The 24,047-nt window shown below is 34.1% G+C and overlaps 1 protein-coding gene across 5 annotated transcripts; it reads left to right on the forward strand.

Moving 5' to 3' along the window:
* Positions 1 to 870: 870 nt before the first annotated feature.
* Positions 871 to 23,869, forward strand: PDCD4 (programmed cell death 4). 5 transcript variants are annotated; one of them, XM_087872885.1, is made up of 13 exons: positions 871 to 964; positions 7,669 to 7,913; positions 8,943 to 9,052; positions 12,740 to 13,039; positions 13,510 to 13,604; positions 15,307 to 15,420; positions 15,974 to 16,195; positions 17,662 to 17,759; positions 18,722 to 18,836; positions 20,637 to 20,744; positions 21,414 to 21,524; positions 21,927 to 22,066; positions 23,068 to 23,869. In XM_087872885.1, the coding sequence occupies exons 3-13, from the start codon at positions 9,007 to 9,009 to the stop codon at positions 23,126 to 23,128; spliced, it is 1,410 nt and encodes a 469-aa protein (XP_087729011.1). In that variant the 5' UTR covers positions 871 to 964; positions 7,669 to 7,913; positions 8,943 to 9,006; the 3' UTR covers positions 23,129 to 23,869. The 5 variants fall into 5 exon arrangements, with proteins under 5 accessions (XP_087729011.1, XP_060538941.1, XP_087729013.1 ...); XM_060682958.2 differs by having other exon boundaries at positions 7,669 to 7,863; XM_087872887.1 differs by having other exon boundaries at positions 7,669 to 7,863; positions 8,981 to 9,052.
* The last annotated feature ends 178 nt before the right edge of the window (positions 23,870 to 24,047 follow it).

The raw sequence follows: 24,047 nt of genomic DNA on the forward strand, positions 1-24,047 counted from the left end.
AAGTGAACCCAAATAACATTTATGCCAGCCATTTCAGAGATGCTGTTCTGCCAGGAACATTTTAATAAAATTTTAGATGATTTCCTTTGAAGTTTTTTTTGAAGTTTGCATTTTACTGCACTTTTGACAGCATTCTTGGCTTCTTATAAGTGCACCTACTTTGGTTACTGAATAATAAATTAATGAACTGCAAAGGTGATCTAATACTTTTTGAAAGTGCAAGTACTCTAGCAGGAGAGCAGCTGTTTATTATCATGTATCTGCTGAGGTTCAAAACAGGCAGCTTATCGCTGTTCAGCAAGTCCAGCAAGTTTACTTTAAGGACATAATCCTGTGTGTGAGAAGTCCCATTAAATTTAAGGAATCTATTCAGAAAGTAAATTAGGGGCTTAAATCCTGGGATGGGAATAAGAATTACTGCGGACAAGCAGTTTCGAGGCCATACATTCACCAGTAATTTAGCCACAGCCTTCCTTATCGCTGTTTGTTAGTTTTTCTGAAGAAGAAAAAAGCGGGTTGAATTTACCCCTACAGGACATGCATTGATAATGATCTTTTCTTTTGATGTTTTACCTTTGAACCTTAACCTGTTTGACCCATTTATCTGCAATTACCCCATCGCTGATATCTCAAAGTAATTATCTCCTCTCCTTTTTTACTTGAGGTGGTTGCGTCAACTTCTATCAGGGCGACACACACCCTCTCCTTCTCCACACACACACACACACACCCTTTGTTTTTGTTTAAGCACTCCGCTATAGGATCACCTGGCTTTTCTCCTTTTACATTGGTTGCATCGGCCAGGGCCAAACTGTCCAATCAGATTCGGGCGCTCGTGTTGGTGTTGCTGGGCAGAAGAAAAACAAACAGAAACCAAGGGAAAGCGAGCACCGGCGGGAGCGACTTAAGGGGAGGGGGGGAAAGAGGTGTAGCCGTCTGAGCAGCTCCGAGGCCGCCGCCTACGGTAATTCGACTCCTTCGCTGTCCTCGGGGGACGTGACGTTAAAAGCGGAGGACTCGCCTTTTGGGCGGCGCTATGAGGGGAAGGGACGCCTTTTTTTTATGTCTGAAGTCGTGAGAGAGTATTTTTTTTTTTAATTATTTTTCACATTTCGGAACCGCCCCTCTCCGTCTCCCGCTTCTCGAACTGTTCAGGGGGAAACTGCTGTGCCGTCTCTCCTGGCACTGTTTGGTCCTTTCTGAGGTGGAGATCAGAGAGAGAGATCGCAGGTCTCGTACGGCTTTCGGTCTCTTTCCCCTGCTCTTGGTCCCGTTTCACACTAACGACCATCCTGATAGTAAACCCTGAGGCAGCTGGGGCTCTTCTCCCATAAAAGAGCGCGAAATACGCGATGATAGCCGGCTCTCTTAAGTGCCCAGATCCGAGTAAAAATCACCACCTAGATAAAGTGGAGCGCATACCCATCCTTTGCTAACCGCGGTTGCTTTGAAAGGGAGACGGGGCTGAGGAAGAAAAGTAGGCAATAATGGGGTAGGTGAGTCCTCCAGCTTGCAGAAACAGAATTTTGCCCCTTTAATGAAGATTAAAGCACTTGCTGCCCAAACAACTGCAGCTCTTTTATTGCTGTGACCAGCCTCCTGTCTCTGAGTAGCCTTAGATTTCACAGTTCTATCTTTGCTTTTCACATTATGGAGACTCCCCAACTTTAGGGGTGGCAATCAGGTTTCCCTGAAAAAGGTTTTTTTTTTGAGGGGGGGTAGTTGTGCTTCTAATTATTTAACAGATTTGAGGTACATTTGGTAGGTTGTGCTTGACTCGATCCTGTTGCTGAACTGTAATGTCAACTGTAATTGTTGACTTCTGTTTCAACCAAGTTACTGTGATTTGTAAACCTGAATTTAAGGCTTAGCATTTTGGATGAACCCTAGCAGTTGTGGTTATTCAGTAAACTATGTTAAAATCATTTGTGGCCTACTGGGTTATACAACTTTAGCTTTAATTTACATGAAGTAACAATGACAGCTGCCAAGGCTGGTTCTTTCTTTGGAAGAGAAGTCATTATGGAAAATGATACAACTGAATTGGGTGAGGGAGGGGGGAAGGACTGCTGTATGTGGCAAAAGCAGGTACTCTTTATGCAAGTTTGTGTCTCATTTCTTATTTGATTAATTTGTTGCTTTAAGGATAGGTATCAAATGCAACTACATTTTTTCCTTAAGGGCACCAATTATTTCTGTTCAAACAGAACAGAAATTTCTTTGCTTTCCAATACTGTTCTGTTATCTAAAGTTACCCAAAACATTGTTTTAGTGAAAGTTAAGTGTTTCAGAATTTCTAGTCTGGAAAAGTTGATAAGAGTTATTACGTTCTTTGAAATTAAGATAAATGGTGGGGTTCCTGTGGAGAGATAGGTTTTGTGAGATTCCACTGTTAAGTGATGGTTACTGGGTTTATGTATCACAGGAAACCATGTTTTACTTAGCATAGGTTCTAGAATTTAACCCTTTTTATTCAGTTTATTGAGAGCCAGTTTGATATAATGGTTTAGACACAGGCTATAAATGGGAGACTGCGAGTTCTGTCTTAAGCACAAAACCAACTGGTGATGTTGAATCTATCATGGCAAACTATGTTTGAAAATCTTGACAACAGAACTGCAGGGCCACTCCAGGCAGTTTCCAGCAGTCAATACTGACTTAAAAGACAGACACATACAAACAAAATCAGTTTATTGCTCAGCTTATCATATGTCACGGATTTTAGTTCAGAATGGTAAGCTTCATTCTGAGCCACTCTTCCCCAACCTGGAATGTTTCAGATGAATGGATTTTTAACACTCAGAATTCCCCAGCTAGGGTGGTCATTACTGACACCACCACTGTTGAAATACGTATATCAACTGATTCCCAAGTTAGGGAAGGCTACCACCTAATAAAGTATCATATTTATATAGCCGCCCATTCATAAACTCAAATTACAAATCTGAACTTAGTGATCATGACACCTTGTCTGAATATAGTGACTCAATTACATGTAAATGAAGTACTGTAAATGGCCTAGCTTTGCATTACAAATCACAGTAGTCAGATTCAGACACAATAGAACATCAGTGTTCAACAACATGCTGCAGTGATCCTCCTGTTTATCAGAGAAGAAATTGATACCTTTTGTATTTATTTCATACATGCTAATTCAGCCCTAGAATGTCCAACTTCAGATTATTATATTGTTTTTACAAGAAAAAGTTTTAAACAAGAACTTTTTAAACAAGAAAAAGTAAGTTTTTAAAGTTGTTCAAATCTTCCTTTCCACATCGAATAGAATAGAATAACAGAGTTGGAAGGGACCTTGGAGGTCTTCTAGTCCAACACCCTACTTAAGCAGGAAACCCTACACCACTTCAGACAAATGGTTATCCAACATCTTCTTAAAAACTTCCAGTGTTGGAGCATTAATAACTTCTGGAGGCAAATTGTTCCACTAATTAATTGTTCTAACTGTCATGAAATTTCTCCTTAGTTCTAAGTTGCTTCTCTCCTTGATTAGTTTCTAGGTTGACTAGTGCTGAAAAAAAGAGAGAAATGGCTGCTTTTCTTATATGAGGAAACAAAGTTGCTGTTATAGCTAAACAGACATTTTTTTAGATTAAAAAAATGAATAAAACATTGAATGCCAAGTAATAAAATGATTTTAAGTACAGTATTACATTTAATTTGAATTGTGTTTTTATTTGATAATGAAGTTAATTTTCTATTCAGTATAAACAGTTGTTAGATACGAGATGGGTGGTGACATGTATAAATTTAATAATAAATAAAATAAATATTATTATATCCTGTGGGAATATACAAGTATATTCCACAATTTTTTGATCACAGCTACAGTCTCTGCATTCTTCCATTTAAGGTTGATGTTTTTCAAATCTTCCTGAAATGTTTGGAACCAGGTTTCTTTGGCCTTCCTCTTTTTTTCTGAACATCTGGTGGTATCCAATTCATTGCAGTCTTTGCTGAACGTTGCTCACTTACACAGATCACCAGTCCAGCAAAGCACATTCTACATTCTATCACTATCTCAGTCTTCAGAAATTATTTCTTTGTAGAATTTCCTTATTTGTGACATAGTCCTGATATGAGATACGAAGAATCCTTCTGAGACAACGCTGTTGGAAGATACCTTATGAATAATTCTTGTTGTAGATTTCCAGGTCTCACTGACATAGTTGGTAGTTGGTATGACAATGACATTAAATAATCTGATTTTGGTTGCTGTGTTTATAACAGATGTGGTCCAATTGAGCACATTTGTTAGAAGACAGCAGTTGCTTTACCTATTTGGCATTTCGCATCTCCTTCCCCCATCTGTATCCATGATGCTACCAAGGTAGTTAAATTGTTCCACAAAGTTTTAAGACCTGTCCTCCTAATGTTGTTGGAGTTGTGTTTTGAAGATTGCCAACGTGCATCATGTTGGTCACGATTTCACTAATTTTTAAGCCCATTTGCCTTTGCTTCAAGTGCCAATGTCAGTCTTAGTGTTTTCAAGTAAAGCTATGCTATCAGAAAAATCTAGGTCAGTCAATTTGCCTTGTTTATTACATAGAATGCCGAAATCCAACTTATTCACTTCCTTTCCCATGGTATAGTCTATGACAGGGGTTGGCAATCTTAAACACTTAAAGAGCCATTTGGACCCATTTCCTACAGAAAAGAAAACATCGGGAGCCACAAAACCCTTCCCATACCTGACTATTTCCTGAGCGGCCACAAAACTAGCATATGCAGTTGAATTAAACGTTTTCTTCTGAAACTTTTCTTTTCTTGGATTTATCCATGGTTGTCCTACTGGAGGTTGAAAAGCTCAATAAATCGCGTGCCAGCGGATGTCGCACATTGGTGCATATTTTGAGCGACAGGGAGCCGCAGCAGAGGGATGAAAGAGCCACATGTGGCTCCAGAGCCACGGGTTGCTGACCCTGGTCTATGATAATCAGAAATAAAAACGGGGATAGAACTACAACCGGCCGTACACCAGTATTAATTGCAAAGAAGTCAGTACTGCCCTTTTCAATTTTTACACAGTACTTAGTGTTGTAAACGTTTCTCAAGATGTTAACATATGTCTTAGGATACCATATGTTTGTAAATAAAATAAATAGGCAAGATACTAAACATTTGCAGCACTTTCAGAGCTATAGACTGATTATATTTGTTACTGCTAAAAAGAATGACTGTATATTCTACATGCACTATACATTCTACATGCACTGTAGATGGAAAAATAAACTTTGTTAAACATGGTTTAGTTTATGCTTAAAAAAACAAAAGATATGCAGTGACTCAGTGGTTAGGATGCTGTGTCCTAGACAATTAAAGGTCTACAATTTTGTAGTTCGAGACCCAAGTGCCATGAGATGGAATGAGCTCCTATTACTTGTCCCAGCTCATGCCAACCTAGCAGTTTGAAAGAATACACATTCAAGTAGATGAATAGGTACCACATATAAGCATATGGGAAGGTAACAAGTGTTCTGTGTCGTGCCATATGCTTTGTGCTGTGGTGTGATGTCATGTAAGCCACATGACCGCAGAAATGTCTCAGACAATGCTGGCTCTTTGGCTTAAGAAATGGAGATGAGCACTTCCTCCTGAAGTCGGTCATGAGTAGCATGATAAAACCTGCAGGGCCATTTTTAATTTTACCTTTAAAAGAGCAAACTCAAAATATATTGTAAGCCAGAGTTTTCTTAATATTTAAAGATCTAACAGCAGATATGACTTGATTTTAAAATGTCAGCCAATTATATTTTCTTCTTTATTTTTAAATGTATTTAGCAGGTGGCAGACTTCTCCTATTGATCTATAATTCTTAGCAGAAGTTGAACCTTGTCCTTCCTTTGGTAATAATGCAATATTGGTTTCTCTTCACAATTCTGGCATTGGAATGCCCTGTAAAATAGAATTCACCACTGTCTAAAATGGTTGCAAAAGTTGATCTTCAAAACATTTAAAATAAGAACATGGTAATCCTTTTGTTCCTGGTGCCTTTCCTATTTTAGTTTTTTTACAGCTTCTAATATCTGCCTAATAGTTATAGGGGTATTCATAATTGGTATCTAAGATTATGAAAATTTAAGTAAGTTCTATTTTTAAAATACTCCGCTGTCTGTTCCCAGGAAATAGCTTATATGTTATACAAATTGAAATAGAAGTCATACATTTTTTTATGTATATATGCATTATTCAATAATACAGTGTTGGCATCCTGAATTTTCAATATTCTTTTTGCTTTCTCGATTGATAAGCAAACCATTTCCTTGGTTTATTTGCAAACTCAAAATTCTTCTGTTTTGCATAGTTCAATTTAGTCTATTTTTCTTATATTCAACATAGGTAATTGTCGTAAAATGTTGATCTGATATACTATAATTGAATTTGCCAATGTTTTTTGTAAACTATCTTTTTAAAAATTTCATCCAAAATAGCCTGCAATTTTTCTTGGGACTTCTTTTTCAAATACCATTACATTGAATAAAGTAAGAAATCTCCCATAAAGGCTTTACTTGTATCCCAATCAATCCTTAAATCAATACCTTTATTTAAATAATTATCAAAAAATTAATTTCTTTTTACAGTCATCTATCACTAATTCCTTTTGTAATATCCCTTCATTTTATATTTCTACCAAAAAGTTGTAGATTTTCTCTTAAATATTAAACTAACTGAGTTATGATTAGAAAAAAGGGTTAGGTAAAATATCCACCTTAGAAATCTTTTTTGCTAAGTTCTTAAGAATCCATATCATGTCACATCTTGAAAACCATTTGTTCCTTTCTGAAAAATAAGCATATTGTTTAGCAGTATATTCATCTATCTCTAATCTCTACCAAAGTCAGATTATTTATTAAATAATTAAAAAAGTAATTTTAACTGTTGTCCTTTCTTTTGACCTTTCAGTTTTAACTAATTACTATTATTGTCTCTCTGCCAAAGTCAAATAGCGAAATACAGTGTTACCTCAGTTTAGCTGACCCCAGGGGATTTCATATGCAACAGGTCAAACAATTCAGTGACTAATACAAACGAGGCAAATACTCCATTTGGATCAGTATAGGTAATGCAAATGATTTAATAATCAAAATAACATATTTTCCATATTTAAGTAACATTTGTGAAAAATGGTAACCCCCCTTCCCCAATCAATACATATACCATTCTTTTAGGTGCTGTGATGTTTAACTATGGGTTTATTGGATAACCTATGTATGCTTCTACACTGTATTTATTTGCCGCACAGAAGTTCCTTTAAGTTCAAGGCTTTTAGATGAGTGCTTATAAGATCAGTCACAAGTATACACATCTTAGAAATACGTTATTTTTCAGTTTTCAACTCTAAGCTAGTAGATGTTTTTCCTTCCGGGATGTGTGTATGCATGTTCATTCCTTATTTAAATAAATAATATGAACAAGATGTTATTTTCTATATAAGTTGTTGTGATTATATTTGGGTGTAAAATCTTACTATCAAGAAAGGTTAATAGTCCCACACCCTGAGTTTGATTTAAATACTATAATAATGGTACACTTTGTATAACATACATTCAGTTGATAAAATTCAACAGTATATAAAAATCATACTGGATTTACAAAGCACTACTCTGTTACTGATTTTGCTAGTTAATTGTGTTTTTTTCTTTTGCTTTCAAGGAGACTGACTTTATGTAATGGAAGACATTATCAAGAGGAAAGGAATTAATTTTGCAAACTAATCAGTTACGTGGACATCTTGAGTTTTTGAGAAAGATCTAAGTGAACTTTTCTAGCAAAAAGAAAATATATCAGCGACCTGTATAACTTGTGCATGATTGGCTGAGGTAATGCAGAAAAACTCCTTGCTGTGAGGTATGAAGTAAGACACCTGATGTCATAATATGAGCCCTTAGCAATACATGGTATGTACTTGTTAAAGGTGGGGGAAGAATGTGGAGAAAGAAGATATATTGGTCAAATATTGACTGAGAACTTTACTGGGATTTCTTAATACTTAATAAAAGGCTCCCAGGTAAAATTTAAAATTCTGTTAGGATGGTTATCTGCTTTTTCTCTGATATATGTATTGTTACCATGCTATCTGAACTCAATGTGATTAGAAATAAAACTTGTCAATGGTGCTAACTTATTTTAAGGTATTATGTTAAAAATGTCATACAGCATAAGATTCAAAGTTGACAAGTGAACATAGAGTAATAGAAATTCCTGAAGTCCAATTATCTACTTTTAGGGTAAAATAATGCATACAAACAAAATGGTATGCTATGTATAATGTTTTGGGAACTACAAAAGAGCCCCATGTAGACAAATTAGGCAACCAGTATTGGTAATCAATTTCTATTAAAATAATGGCAATAAGATTCTATTCAGGACATAGAGTTTTCTTATATGTGCTAAACTATACATATATGAAGTGCAGAGCCTACAATTGCTCTTACTTGTATTGAAGTGCACAAGTATGTGCAGATATTATATTGGTTTGTTAAAAGGTTACTCAATTGGTGAAATAAAAATATATTACCAATCCAAGTTTTAAACGGATAACAAGTAGTCAAATGAAATGTTTTTAAATCATGAGAATGTATTCATCTTGCTAACTCACTGTTAAATAACACTACAGTTATCTTAATTTAATATTCACTAAGTAGCTTTTGTCACTTTGTCAGAGAATATAGTTCTCATTAACAATCATAATTGGGACCAGCCAATTGGGATTGGTCGTTAGGCAAAGCAGTCGCTAAGTGAAACTGTGACTGCTTGTGATCTTACTTAAGCTTTTTGTTTATAGACCTGTGAAGGCTGTAAATATGAGGATTGAAAACGTTACTTTTTCAGCCCCAATTGATGACTACCTGTACAGGATTTTCACAAGTTCCTAAAACTGACGTAATTGTGCTAAAATTGTCTTAATTCCTCTTTCTCTTAACTAGGTCAGAAACAAAAAGATAAAAATTTCATTTATATTTAGTGTAGTTGAAATACTGTTGAACAACTATGGAAGTAGAAAATGAACAGACAGACATCATCAATACAACAACAGGTAAGAAGCTAAAAGAAAGCACAGTTAAAAAGCAGAAAATATTATAGTCACCTTTTATACAAGTATCTATTTATGAATATATTTTATTGTACATTTTAAGAAAAAATATATATTCAGGAAAGGAAAACCATAAAAAAGGGGGAAAGAGTAGGAAAAGTAAAAAAGGGATTCATAAGTACAAAGAAATTAAAGCTTTTCAACATTTCATTAATTGATTGTAACAACATATTTTAACATTTAAAAACATGAAAATTGCTCTTAAACTTTATATAGATTATAAATAATAGGAACAGTAGTCAATACAATATGAGTCATAAAATGAAATTGTAAACTATAATAAATCCTGTCCCTCCTACTAGAAATCCATTTTAATATAAGGAATCCTATAAAACTGAATATTAACACTATATAAAGAGGACCTCATATTTTGAATGTGATACAAATACATATATAAAATTGTAATCTAGGAATTGTCTCTAACTTTAATTAAGTTCTCCATATAATATCGACCGGACACATTTTCTATAGGATTTTTTGATCTAACATTTTTTTCCACAATGACATGCCAGCTGTCTATGAGAAGCTCACAACCATCCAAAAAAAACCCTCTCCAAGCATTTCAAGAAATAAAAGACATTTTTTTTTGCAAAAAGTTTTTTTATTTTTATTTTTCTCAACACACAAATTACATCTTTTTGGAACAGAGCTCTGATCTGGTCATTAATTTAAACAATTTTTTATCATCTTTAACAAGATTTTATATATTCTATTTTGCCATAATACTTATTTTTTAATCTTAAATTACCTGTCTCAACTAATACCGTCTTAAAAAGATTTACTCAAAATTTACTTAATCAAAACAATTACCCTTCTATTAACCCCCCTTAAATCTTAATTCAATTAATAACTCATAGTACATTTCACAATTCTTACCCTAAATCCTCACTATTAACAATACTTAATCTTAAATCACCTATCTCCCCTATTACCATCTTATAAAAAGTTTACTCTTATTTATTTAATCAAAACAATTACCCTTCTATTAACCCACTTTAAATCTCAGTTCAATTAATAACTCATAATACATTTCACAATTCTTAGCCTAAATCCTCACAATTAACAATACAGGTCACACATGTTTATATTTCAAAATCTTATTTCCCTTTCTAAAACTTCCCCATATTTATTAATACTTCATATAATGCTAATTAAATCTTTATTTCCTTATTACTTCACCAAATTTAGATCCTATCTCTAATATAGCAATTTAACATTGAAACATAGTTCTTAATTCAAATAAAACTACAATACAGTTTCAATCATTTCCCACAATTCTATCTCTTTAACCATATCATTTATATAAAAACCAGTTTAAGTAATTCTTATTTGTAATTCATAGCCCTATATTATTTCAATCTTCTTTTCTTTTATACTTAGATAGATATATTATCAAAAACATTGAAAATATTAAAATATTAAAATTATTGAAAATATTCAAATTATTGCAATTGTTATAGGTATTTAAACAATATCCCATTTTATATTGTCATCAATTATTCTCAAATAATACCATGTATCATCTTAATAAACATTGATTCATTATGTCCATTGATATATTTTCTTTTAACATAGTCTATTTCTCATATATTATAGCTTCCATCCATATTTCAATTTTAAGTATCTGTAACATATTCTTCTCATATTTCTATTAACCATGATTAATCTTAATATAGTTATTTTGTAAATCAAAGCCCTGGACTTTTCTATCTTACTCCATATTTCCGAATTCTTTCACTGTTAATCCCAGTGTAATCATCTTTATAACTTTTGTTATTCACAATATCGTCTCTAAAAACCTCCTTTTTATTATTACTATCCACATGTACATTACTTATTCATATTTAATCACGTCTTTGTCTTCTTTATTTCCAGCCGTTGTGTCTTGTTTCTTCATTTTCTTGTCTGCTTGCGTATACTTCATTTCAGCTTCAATGTCCTCAAATTTTATCTTCCATTTTTCATTTTAGTTATTTTTCTTATTTCCATTCCAAGTCAAATACATCAATTTGTTTCTTCTCTAATTCCTGCATCATTTTATTCTTTTTAAATTGATGTTATCCCAATTATAAGAGTTCCGTTGTAGTTCCCCTTTTCTTTTTTTCCCCCCCAAAGTCAAGCCACCTCCACAAATTCTCACGGTTGTTATCTGTAAAGTTCACGATTTTCCAAAACAAAAAACCAAATTGCAATGTTCCTTTTTACTCCAGAAGGTGTCTCTCTGCAATCCACAATTTCCAATTGTTTAACAAGTATCCATTTTGTTTGTTACATAACAGTCTTACTTGGCTTCTCTTTTTCTTTTTGGTTTTAAAAGTACAAATCTTTTTTAAAGTCCAGTCCAAATTTAAACTCTTTCCAATCCTTTGACCATGTCTCAATGTTTAACGTTTCCAATTAGTTTTACTCAAAAGTCAATTTTCTGTCGGGTCTTTGTCTCTTTAAAGTTACATTTCAAAATCTTCTTTGCCCCCATGTTCCTTAGCCGCTATTTTATCGCTAGGGGTCTTGTAGTTAAAAGATGTTTCCCTTGATGTTATTACAAGCCTGGGTTGGCTGTCACTCACCCGGCTTCGAAAAACTCCGTTCCATTCCACTTTCCTCCTGCTCATTACTTGATCCGGTTGTCCCAGCTTCGTGGCAGCTGCCATGGCTGCCGCCTCCTGCCGCCAAGTCACAGAGAGTTCCCTCCAACTTTCGAGGAACTTGCCTGTTCCTCTTGGTCGTCCGAAGTGCCTCTCTTTCTTCCCCATCCTTGCAGGACAGTTCTGGTCGGCGGCTGTTCGTCAGCCGGGGTTTTCGCAGGGCTCATGAGAGCCCGCTAATTCCCTGACTGTCTCGCCGCGACGCCAAACCGGAAGTCAAGAAAAAGATATTTTGATGAGCTCCCTAACATAATATATGATTTATACCTGAAAATAGTAGATAATGTATGCAGTAGGAATGTCTAAAATTTTTAGAATGCAAAATATTTCATGTATGAAATCTCACATTTTAAATTCAAAGCAATTGCTTTGTTTAAAATTTGGAACAAGCTATTTGAAAAGCACACACACACACACACCAAACACAATTAAGCATAATTGCCCACTAAATTTTTGAAGAACTCAACTAATAGACCCAGAGCAATTGGGATCTATCAGTGGACCATTCTAACTAGTCCTCTATTATTGAAACAGCCTTCCATCCTTCCAGGGTCAGTAAAATGAGGACCCCAGATTGTTGGGGACAATATGCTGACTCTGTAAACTGCTTAGAGAGGGCTGTAAAGCACGGTGAAGTGGTATATAAGTCTATTGCTATTGCATGGATCAAGGGGATCTGTGATCGATAGTTTGATGAGGAAGCAATTTGTCTGTGGCAAAATATTGATGTTAATGTCCTCCATGTTCAAGTCATGCCTCATCTACACAGAAGTAATGGTCCAAGTATTTAATTTGTTTCAGCTGTAACATAAAACCATCAAGAAAATTTAAATTTGCAACATAGATCATTTTAAATATATTGTGCTGAATTGTATGCTGCATTATGACTATAATGTACTCCCTAGAACATTAGTATGTGTTTTCAGGTTTGTGTTCTTTTCAAAGGAATAGTTTGTTGACAGCTAATGTGTGTTTCTTTTTTTAGAAGTGGATAATCTTAGTGATACTCCTTTTTCTGGTGAGGAGGAAAATGTTGGACCTGATGAAATAAAAGTTGAAATCAATGGCAACTGGATCCCTGCAACATCAATTAATGAAGCTAAAATCAATGCCAGAGCAAAGAGAAGATTGAGAAAAAATTCCTCTAGAGACTCTGGAAGAGGTGACTCAGTGAGTGATACTGGTGAAGCCCTGAAAAGTGGAGTCGTTGTGCCAACAAGTCCAAAGGGAAAATATCTGGATAGGCGGTCTCGTTCTGGAAAGGGAAGGGGCCTACCAAAGAAGGGTGAGTGCTCTTTTGGTTTTTTTTTTTTAGCAAATAGCAATAAGAGGGTGGTTTTTACTTTGCTTTTTTCTTCATGTTTGTCCTTTGTTGCTTTTATTTATTTTAAGTAATAAGAAGATGAGCAGCAAAGAGATTTGAAAATCTAGAACTCTTAAATTTAATATTTGCCTTAGAATTCTTTGAAAAAAAGTTAAGATTCCTCGTTTTAATATTGACAAATATTGATAACAGTTAATTTAAATGAAATTGTGATTTAAAACAAGCATATTTAATGTATTAAAATGTGGCATGTCATCTTGTCCAAAACACTGAAGTATGTATGTATGCATGTGTGTATGTGTGTATGTATATATAAAGATATTAGACTTTCACTTAAGATATTAGAGTGAGGTAATAAGAAAATTGCTATATTCATCATTATAATATGGTTTTTACATTTGGTCTTAAATTCACCCCATCCCTTTGGCCAGGTGGTGCAGGAGGCAAAGGTGTTTGGGGAACACCAGGGCAAGTATATGATTTGGAGGAAGTGGATATTAAAGATCCCAACTATGATGATGATCAGGTAAAAAAATGCTTAGTTTGTTCCTTGATTGTTCAGAATGAGTCCATATAATCTACTTCCCTATTATGTGACTACTAATTTATGCTTATGCAGAGCTCTTCTGTGATTATTATATGTATAACTGGCTGTGCAGGGCTTCAGAATTGATTTGAGAGAGATTTTTGGAATGTGCAGGAATAAGAATATATTGTATTTTTTACTTTATGCTTTGACTATGCTCCCTTCCTTATCCCTTTTAAATGTGTATCAACTTTTAAAATGTGAAGTCGTTTTTGAGTCAGCTCTCCTCCTGGTGACTTCATAGAAATATCCCTGTACATGTAGTCCTCCACTTACGACCATTTGTTTATTGACTACTAAAAATTATAATGATGCTAGACGAATGGACTTATGACCTAGGCCTGCAGTGTGCCCACCCTTAATGTGTATGGGACTGCTGCAACTCCATTCTTTTCCACTATTGCCCGTGAGGCTTTGGTTGATGTGCAGAAATCTGACTAGATCCACGGATGTGCTGGGCATAACTGACTCAAGCTGGAAGGCTTCAGTTGTTAAGGCCCAGCAAAGTGTGAGCCTTCTCCCTCCCCACTGGTGCTGCTTAGAAGTATGGTCTTTTCCCTGCTCCACCGCTCCTGGAAGGCCCAGTGGTGCACACGCCTCCTCCTTCCCCTCCCACTGCTCTTGAGAAGCCTCCCTTTTCCTTTACTTCCCATGCCTGGAAGGCCTCAGCTGTGTAGGCCCAGCAGTACATGGGCCTCCTCCCCTAACTCCTGTTCCGAGCCAACCTTGAGAAAAATTGCTTCTCTAACCTTGAGGAAGATTGCCTTCACTATCTTTCTAGCTGAGCCTCACATTAGCTGGCCACACCTATCAGCACCTGCAGGAAAGGGAAGGTAAGTAGACCCATGTTTTATGGAGCAGGAATAAGGCCGGGCATTTTGGGAGTAGAGGGCAGGGATGAAGCCAACATGTTGCTGTGCCTAGTTGGCTGAGGCCTTATGGCCTGAGTCATGTTCCTGTATGCTGGTGGGCGCTGGTCCTCCAAAGACATCCCTGACCTGCTCAGTTGCTTAATGATTGCAACAGGGAGAGCTGGGATTGTTTGCTGAGCAAGGCAGTTGTGGGTGTTTTGCTTAACTACAATGACTTACGACTAAAATTACAGATTCAATTGTGGTCATAAGTTGAGGACTAACTATAGTTTTGGGGCAAACATGTGAAAATATTTTTCCATTCCCTTGTCCCAGGATGTTTCTTTGACTTCCCAGTTTAATTTATAGCCCTGATATTTGTTGGTTATCTTATATTGGAGTAATATTCTGTTGAAGCCTGTTTGATTTTTGAGATCAGCTAAGCAAGGCTGTGTGCAATGCCCAAACACATTTAAAAGGTTTGTACAAATCCTTGACTCCATAATAATTAAGTACCATTGTTTTAAAATTTGTATATGTAGCTGGAGAGATATTCAGCATATTGAAGTTTTTAAAAGCTTTTTTTCTGGCCCCAGAATTGTGATAATGTTTAGATATATTTGGTAGTCTACCTTCAGAACTTTAACTGTACATTTTGTTAATTTGCCATAAGAGATTATGGTAGAAGAGAAGCAAAGTAGTGGCATAAACCGTTAAGTAGTAGCAAAATAAATATTCTTAATATCCAAATATCTTTGTTTAGTAAAGTATTTTGTCTTTGTTTGACATAGGATAACTGTGTGTATGAAACTGTAGTTCTACCTTTGGATGAAAAAGCATGTGAAAAAACACTAACTCCAATAATTCAAGAATATTTTGAACACGGTGATACTAATGAAGTGGCGGTATGTCTAATTACTTTTCAAAGGCAGATGATGTTCAATGAAGTTTGGAATGTCTCTAAAGAATGGAGTCTCTTAATCACTTAAATTTTACTGTATATAAAAATTTTAAAAGAGTTTTGTCATGGTGTTTCCAATCCGTTATACTTTAGAATATAGCCATCCAGTTGAATATGTTTGTTGTTGCTATTAGATTTGAAATAGTTTATACCTGAAGTTGCACTTCAAGTCCACTTCAAGTTCAGGACAATTAACCTATTATGTATTACTAGATATGGACCAGTGCCATTCTGAGTATCCCAAAGTGTTCTGAACTTAAAAGTGCCATGTTTTTAGTTTAAATCACCTTCTGTTTGTTCCCCTGTAAAACATTCTATTTTGAAGAAAAAATATTTTCTGTCCACCAAATAAATTGACTCACCAAAAGTTTTTCTGCACAAAATGGACTACCTCACAAAGAGGTAGTCTCATGAACCAATTTATTCCCTTGTGTTTATTATATAGAATATTCAAATACACCCAAAAATAAAATGACAGTTTATTTCTACTCTTCTAGGAAATGCTGAAAGACCTCAATCTTGGTGAAATGAAATATAGTGTTCCAGTTTTGGCTGTGTCATTGGCATTGGAGGGAAAGGCTAGTCACAGAGAAATGACTTCAAAACTTCTTGCTGACTTATGTGGAACAGTTATTTCCAAACATGATGTGGAAAAGTCATTTGACAGGCTTTTAAAAGACTTACCAGAATTGGTACTGGACACTCCTAGAGCTCCACAGGTTGGTTTAGTACATCTGTTTTTAACAGCTGCTTCAATCCTAATCTACATTGCTACTTGAAACAAAAGTATTTTAGATGTAAATATGAACAGTAGAATCTTCTTCAACTAAAGGTTTGGTTTCTGAAATGGATGGATCAACCAAATCTGCCCAATTTCAGAAGGTAAACTCTAGTGTAAGAGCATGGATTGTATCTCAAATTTGTATTTTGTGATATAAATTATATTGAATATTCATTTCATTCTTATATAGACCACCTGCATTTGAATACTCTTGCTATTTACAGTATCTCTTTGTCTCAGTATATTTAGGTTGAAGATGTGTTAGCTTGCACTACCAAACTGACAATTTACATTCTAACCACTCAGAACCATATTTTAAATATTGTAAATATATGCATACCACTTTTTTTATAAAAAAAACCATTAGAAAAATTACTTGTAACAGAATGAAATGGAATTTGCTATATTTACTTGCAAACGTTTCCTAAGTGAAGTGCTTATGATACTTTTAAGATAAAAAGTGTATGAGTTAATTTGAAATGAAAATGTTTTCATTTGGCAACCTGGCTCTTGTTTTATACTGAATTCCTTGTACACATATTTCCTTCTGTTTTGTCCTATACAATTGAATTGGAGGGAAAATCTATGTTGGAATATGATCTGGAGTTAAGAAGTGCAAGTAAAAATAAACATAGCTTTTTTCTTCTAGCCCAAACATTTCCAAATGTATGTTAAGCAACATTTTATATACACCTTTTATATATTTTATATACATCTTTATTAGCAGTCATATGGTTTGTATTAAGAACATTTTCATCATCAGTCTCTACTGTCCCTAAATTGTAGATGGAGAGGTGGAAGGGTATTTACATTTATTTATGACTCTACTAACATACAGTTATTATTCATCTTGTGTCTCTGTTAAGATGTGACTTGTTTAACACTATCGTATATTGACTAAGTCACAGTTGATTAATTGCAGTGATTGAAGTGGTATGCAAGCATGTGTATAAAATAGATGATGGTTTACAAATTATAGTATCTGGTTTCAGACAACCTGTTAAGCTCTAACCAAACAAAACCTCATAGTGGCTTAGTTAGATATTTTACCTAGTCTTAAATACAGAAAGTAATTTACTTAAAATGTATATATTTACTTTTTGTTTTGAGAGGATAATGCTGAAAATGGAGGGTTTGCCTTGTGTGAGAGATGTAAGCTATCTTTGCCTATGCTGCTGCATATGCCCAACAAAGAAAACGGGTCTCTGTTTATTAGAACCAACCCCCAACCCCCCCCCCCCCAAATTTTATGGGTATACTCTTTGGTACAGTATTTGTCTCAACTTTGCTTAACGCATTGTAAGCCGCCCTGAGTCTCCGGAGAAGGGCGGCATATAAATCAAATAAATAAAAAAAAACAAAAAAAACCTTTGATCTGAAAAAATTGTTCCTTTTTCTTGGTAGTTGGTGGGTCAGTTTATTGCAAGATCAGTTGGAGATGGAATATTATGCAATACTTACATAGATGGTTACAAGGGTACTGTGGATTGTGTTCAGGCTCGGTAAGTGGTCTGCCTTTCATATTTCAGTCATGCATTACATACACTAGTTTTTAAATGCTTTATAATGTTAATTACAAGGAAAAAAAAGGTAGTGATTATTTTTGTGATTTTGCAACAAAGTAAGTATTCCAAACAGCGATAGCTAAAAGGACAAGATACAGGGAAGGCATGAACTTAATGGGGATAATGATAATGGATTTTAAAATCCATTTAGATTTATTAGATTTGTATGAAAATTACTGCAAAAATGTGGTGTAAGATATATTAATATGAAATTGTCAAATGAGAACAGAAAATTCAGAGTATAAAATAAAGTTCTAGCCTGGTTCAGACATATCATGCACTATGTTAAATATTTTTATTTTTATCTTGATTAAAGAATACAGAGATATTTTATTTTAATTTTCATTACTTCAAAACCCAATCTAAGCTGTTCAAACTTGTACCACAAACTAGTCAGGTTTGGCTTTAATTATGTTTTCTCAAAGAAGCCAAAACAGATTGGTTTTCACTTAAAGAACTTGGAGTTTGTGGTGGTTAGGATGTTGAATGGTAGTGGAAAGATTCGGGTTCAAATCCTTACTTGAACTAGAATTCATTGGACATGAACTTGGAACCAGCTATTACTTTTAATTGTATCTTACCTAAAAAGGATTGTTGTTCTGAAAATAAAGTTGGGGAAAATTCTCATATGATGTCCATGTTTGAACTCTGAGAAGAGACAATGATATTTTGGAAGGCAAATTATACCTAATTTAAAAGATGAAAAAAAGTCCTTTCTTAATAACTCCTTGCCATGTTGCAGCAATGTGTGATACTGAGAAGATTGCTAAACTATACTTTAATTCTGTGTCTGACCGAATTGGTAATTTAAGTTTTTCAGATAAAATTGTGATTACATTTATTTACAATTGTTTGCTCTGCATATTCAGAAACTCAATTATAATCCATTTCTTTTATAGGGCTGCTCTGGATCGAGCTACTGTACTGCTGAGCATGAGTAAAGGGGGAAAACGCATAGACAATGTATGGGGCTCAGGTGGTGGGCAGCAGTCTGTGAAACATCTTGTTAAAGAGGTAATTAACACCCAATGGTTTGTAATTGGTTCCGTATTTAATCATGGATTTAACATAATTCTGGCCTCAAGCAATACATTTTTAAGCATTTCATTCTTCTCTGCTCCTTGCCAAAATTCTTACCTGACCATTCAGATAAAGAAAGCAAGTGGACAAATGTCTCCTACAACTTCTCATTTGTCCACTAATTCTTTAGGCAACATTACTTTGTGCAGTTCTTCCTGCTGCCTCATTCAAAGGAAGTATTAAAAAGCAAAAAAGATAGTAGTTAATTGATCCACTTCTCTGTTTTCTTAGAGGTTGGAACTTATACAGTACTTTTTCTATATTTACTCAGTAACTTGGTCCTGCTGCCCAGAGACAAATCAGACAGCAGTTGAAGCATTTTTCTTGCATGGTTCTATGGGAAGATCTATTGAATGTTTTTCCTTTTCTCTTATTAATTTGCATTACCACAAAACCCATAGTACACTGAACTTCAAATTTTGTTTGAAGTGTATTAACTGGCTATAGATATGTGGTAATTGTTATTAAGAAAATCAGTTGCAGAATTGTTATAGACATTTTATATTTCTTTGTTTTCTTTGTTACATTTTACTGTTTCTGCAGCTTTAAGAAGAAAAACAGTAAGCAGAGGAAGCAGCAATAGTTCTGCACTGCTTGCTGTGAATTGGGTGGTAGGGAAAGAACACAGCATGTATTTGTGATGTTGCATGAAGTAATCTTATATTTTTAATGGTACAATCAATCAAGGAATTAGCACAGTGTGTTTGTACCTTATTGGTTCCTACATCAGTCAGATCTGACAATAGAGGGAAAAAAACCCAGCCCTGTGAAACATACAGGCAGTCCCCCATGAAGAACAAGTTCCATTCTCAGTCTATCTTTAACTTTACATTATATGTAAGTCAAAACTTGTACTTAAGAATGGATAGCATTCCCTTCCTTGAGCTGAGGAACCGCTGAAACTATGCAATTTGTTTATACACTGCTGAAAACAGGCTTTATATTAGAAATGTGTGGCATATACATACTATATATTTAATGTTGACTATATTTGTTAATTATATATATTTATTGTTATTTACGGTAATTATTGTACACCACTTAAAGTCAGGTCTTGTGAGATGGGCAGCTATGCAAATTTGATTAATAATTTAAATTTTATATTTGATATAATTATATGCATGCATTTATACAAAGTATGTTGATAACTTATATAAAAATTGTAATTTAGACTAGAAAATGATCCTTGTAATTTGCACTTCTAGCACCTCGGCATACTGACATTTTTAAAAGAATAAAACACTAACAAGCATGGATTTTTTATGACTTCCTATCATGATCTATATATACACAATTTATCACATAAAAATACATTAAATGTTTGAATTGGTTGTTATTTTCTTCTAAACACTTGCTTGTTCATTTGATGCATGACTTTTGAACATTCCTAATGTTCAAATAATATTTTCTTCGAATATATTAATAAAATAATATTAATAAAACATGGTGACTGTGGGATCTGATTTTTATTAGTATGCCCTATATATTTATTTGTTTGCAAGTTGGGAATGAGAAATTCAAAGAAACCTGCATGCAGTTATAATTTTATTTTAGACTGTGAAGGTATGCGTATAATAAATGTGTAAATATTATTCTGTGCTGTTTGCATTTTATGATTCTAGTTTTTTTATCTTTTGCATATGAAATGGAAATGTAGATTTACATCCTTATAAGGTTTCAGAACAACCTTAGGTTTTTTTAGCCTAATATAGTGTTATCTTTTTAATTCAATAGATTGATATGCTGTTGAAGGAGTACCTTCTTTCCGGAGATGTTTCTGAAGCGGAACGTTGTCTTCAAGAGTTAGAAGTACCCCATTTTCACCATGAACTTGTATATGAAGTAAGGCAGGAATAAAACATAAAAATTGGCACCGGAAATTTAATTATTTAGTAATCAAAAAATACAAACATAAGGAAAGATTACGACTACTTATAGGTAGTTTAAATAATTATACTATCTGTAATGATTGTCAAGCTGCTGCTTGTAAGTAACCTGGGCTGCGTAATACTATTTTAAGAGCTTATTTTGATAAACAATACATTTTAAATAAGTTCCTTTCTGCAGTAATCGATCCTCCAAGCTCATTCATATGTAATGAAAAACCTCAAACTCTAAGAATGCTGAATATCCTAGATTTAGCCTTTGGTATCTGCAAGTAAGGTGGAAAGACCTACTACCTGAAATGGAGGGCAGGTGCCAGTAATGTTGGCATATTCTCAGTGGACTTGTGAATATGACACAAGAGGAATCTTGCCTGAATTCTCTTATATATTTTAAATGTTTATAAACATTTCATATATGCATATATTTTATATACGTGAAGCAATTTTTTTTGCCAAAAGTGAACCTGAATAATGAAGTGTGATTGGATAGCACCAGCCTCTTGGACTCTAGCCTCGTTTTGACCCTGATGCAATAGCTAGGGCCCATTCTGTAGTGCAGAAATTTAAAAATAGGTATTTTTTTTAACCATTGTAATTAAAAATTAACTTTGAGTTTACATTTTAGGCAGTTGTGATGGTTTTGGAATCAACTGGAGAAACAAATTTTAAAATGATGCTTAGTTTGTTGAAATCCCTCTGGAGATCTGCTGTCATCACTATGGACCAAATGAAAAGAGTAAATGTGCATTATACATTCTCAAGTATTTCCCATTAATATTTTAATATTAATGTTTGATAGATTGCACTTATTTGTATTCACCAAGTGACATTAATAGCTCTGTTCTAAATTAAGGTAACACAAAATGTTGGTTTTGTTACATAATTTGAAAGGATACATTAAAAAAATTAATGGAAATTGCTTTGCAGAAGATCAATGTTAGAACATCTAAGTTTATTTTGATTGGGCAGAGATCTTTGCCATTATTTGCTACTTGACCTGTTTATCTGAAAATGCTCTGTTTTAGAGCTTTATTTATTTATTGAAGTGAAAATTTAAAGGTAATATGAAGATTGACTCTTTATACAGAATCGGTCTGAGATAAATCCTAAATATTTCCACCTAATATTGATGTTGCAGGGTTATGAACGTGTTTATCATGAAATCCCAGACATTAATCTTGATGTTCCACATTCATATTCTGTACTTGAGCGATTTGTAGAGGAATGCTTTAGTGCTGGAATAATTTCAAAACCATTAAGGGATCTCTGTCCTTCCAGGTAAACATTTAAGTATATGTGTCTTTGTGTGTATATTTATGTTCATGTTTTTCAGAAATAACTAATAACAAGTAAATTGCATAAGGTTCTTATTCAGTTATTCATGTGAATTCCTCAGAAATTTGAATAACCCCTTTAAAGCTAGTATTTATATGTCTATAATGTAGACTTGTCCATGTTTTGTTGGTAATGGTCAATTTTTGTGTCCAAAACTATGTTACTTAAAACTATAAAACCATTTATAAGACTACCTAATGAGATGTTGTTGATGTCTTTATTAAGACTATCTAATGGCATACTGTTGCTAAAACACCAGCAGCATGCCAAATTATAAGCACTGTACAAAACTTTTATTACTGTTGCACTATTTGTTCAATGACATATAGCAAAAACCTGCATTTCTTACAAAATAGAGTCTTATTTTCCCATATTGAATTTTTCATATTTTGCTTTTATTTGGATTAGTACTTTATCTGCACTGCTAGGTTGCAGCTAGGCACAAGGTACAGATAGCTAAAGTCTCACTTATTCAAACCATTAAGGATACTAAATTTTTTACATTTGTGTTTAAATGTATTCATTTTTTGCATTACTTAGACGTATTGCCAGATTCTCTTGAGCTTAGCCATATTTTTGCTAAATATTTTTACAGAATATTTGAAATATTCTGTAATTAAATTAATGGTAAATTCAATTTTTATTTATTAAAACTATTTTGCTTTTCATTTGATTATGAAGAAAAGTGCTTCTTCTAGATCTCTGTTTAGAGATGCCCATGCCTGAAAGTTTCTTCATAGCTTAATGATGGCCTTAGCTATTTATTTCCACTCACCAATCTTAATCTTACAATCAGAAAACCTGGTAATTAAAGTCTGTATGTAGCTGATATACACTTGATCAGATGTTTACTTAATGTATAATTTTCCCAGATTGATAGATAACTCTTTAGCCAAGTAAAAGAATAGTGGAGTTGTTGAAATGATATCTGTATTTTATTTTAGGGGAAGGAAACGCTTTGTAAGTGAAGGAGATGGAGGACGCCTGAAGTCTGAGAGCTACTGAATACGTGAATGAACTCTTGCAGCTGTAGATGTTTAAAGGGAATATATGTGTATATATTCTATATTAATAGTTGCTTAGCACAGTTCATTTATTTTTAAAAGATGCACTTGTTTGGGGCACTAATAATTTCTGACGGTTATATAAACTTGTGTTCATGCAAGAAATCTTCCAACTTTTATTTTTCTGAACCTATAGTTGGACAGAACAAATAACCACATTTCTATGGAAATTTGCAGAAACAAGGCAATCTTTTATTAAGTGCCATAAATTCACTCCAATCATTCCATGTTTTGCATTAATGCCTGCTTGCCGCTCCTTTCTTTTGAGGACAGCGTTTTGTGATAAAATCACTGGTTTATTCAAAGCAATGGGTTATATTAAGCTGCTAGACCTCTATTTTGCTGCTACCAAGACAGAAAAGTTACTTGTTTTAAAGGAGCTAAGAAATTTAGTATGATCAAAACATATATTTTTCAGGGGAAGATCTTGGTCTTCAGTTCAGCAAATGGTGGCTGGAACATCTATTCTTTTTCTATAAAACTGGAAAAAGGGCAGTTATAGAGTGTATTGTAAAATAAATTTGTCGAGCAAATTCTTAACTTCTAAAAGTACCTGTTGATTTACTTTGAAAACTATATCTAAATCTCTCACCTTGGTCCTAAAAGGAGGTACATGTTCGTATATTACTTGATTTCATCAGTGAACTAAATTTGGGAATAAACAAGCACAATGCATGTATAATTACATTCTTCCTTTTTTTACATACTTTTAGTACGTTGGGAGTATGTTGTAAACTAGGTTCCGTTGAGACTACAGTAATGCTATACAATCATGATGTCTCTGATGTTCCTTTTTTCATAAACACTGTTCACTTTGTCTGAACCTGACAATTTACTAACCTGAGCAATTGTGGAGCCAT

The sequence above is a fragment of the Pantherophis guttatus genome, chromosome 6 (assembly GCF_059756535.1).
Source record: "Pantherophis guttatus breed Tessera chromosome 6, ASM5975653v1, whole genome shotgun sequence".
NCBI lineage: Eukaryota > Metazoa > Chordata > Lepidosauria > Squamata > Colubridae > Pantherophis > Pantherophis guttatus.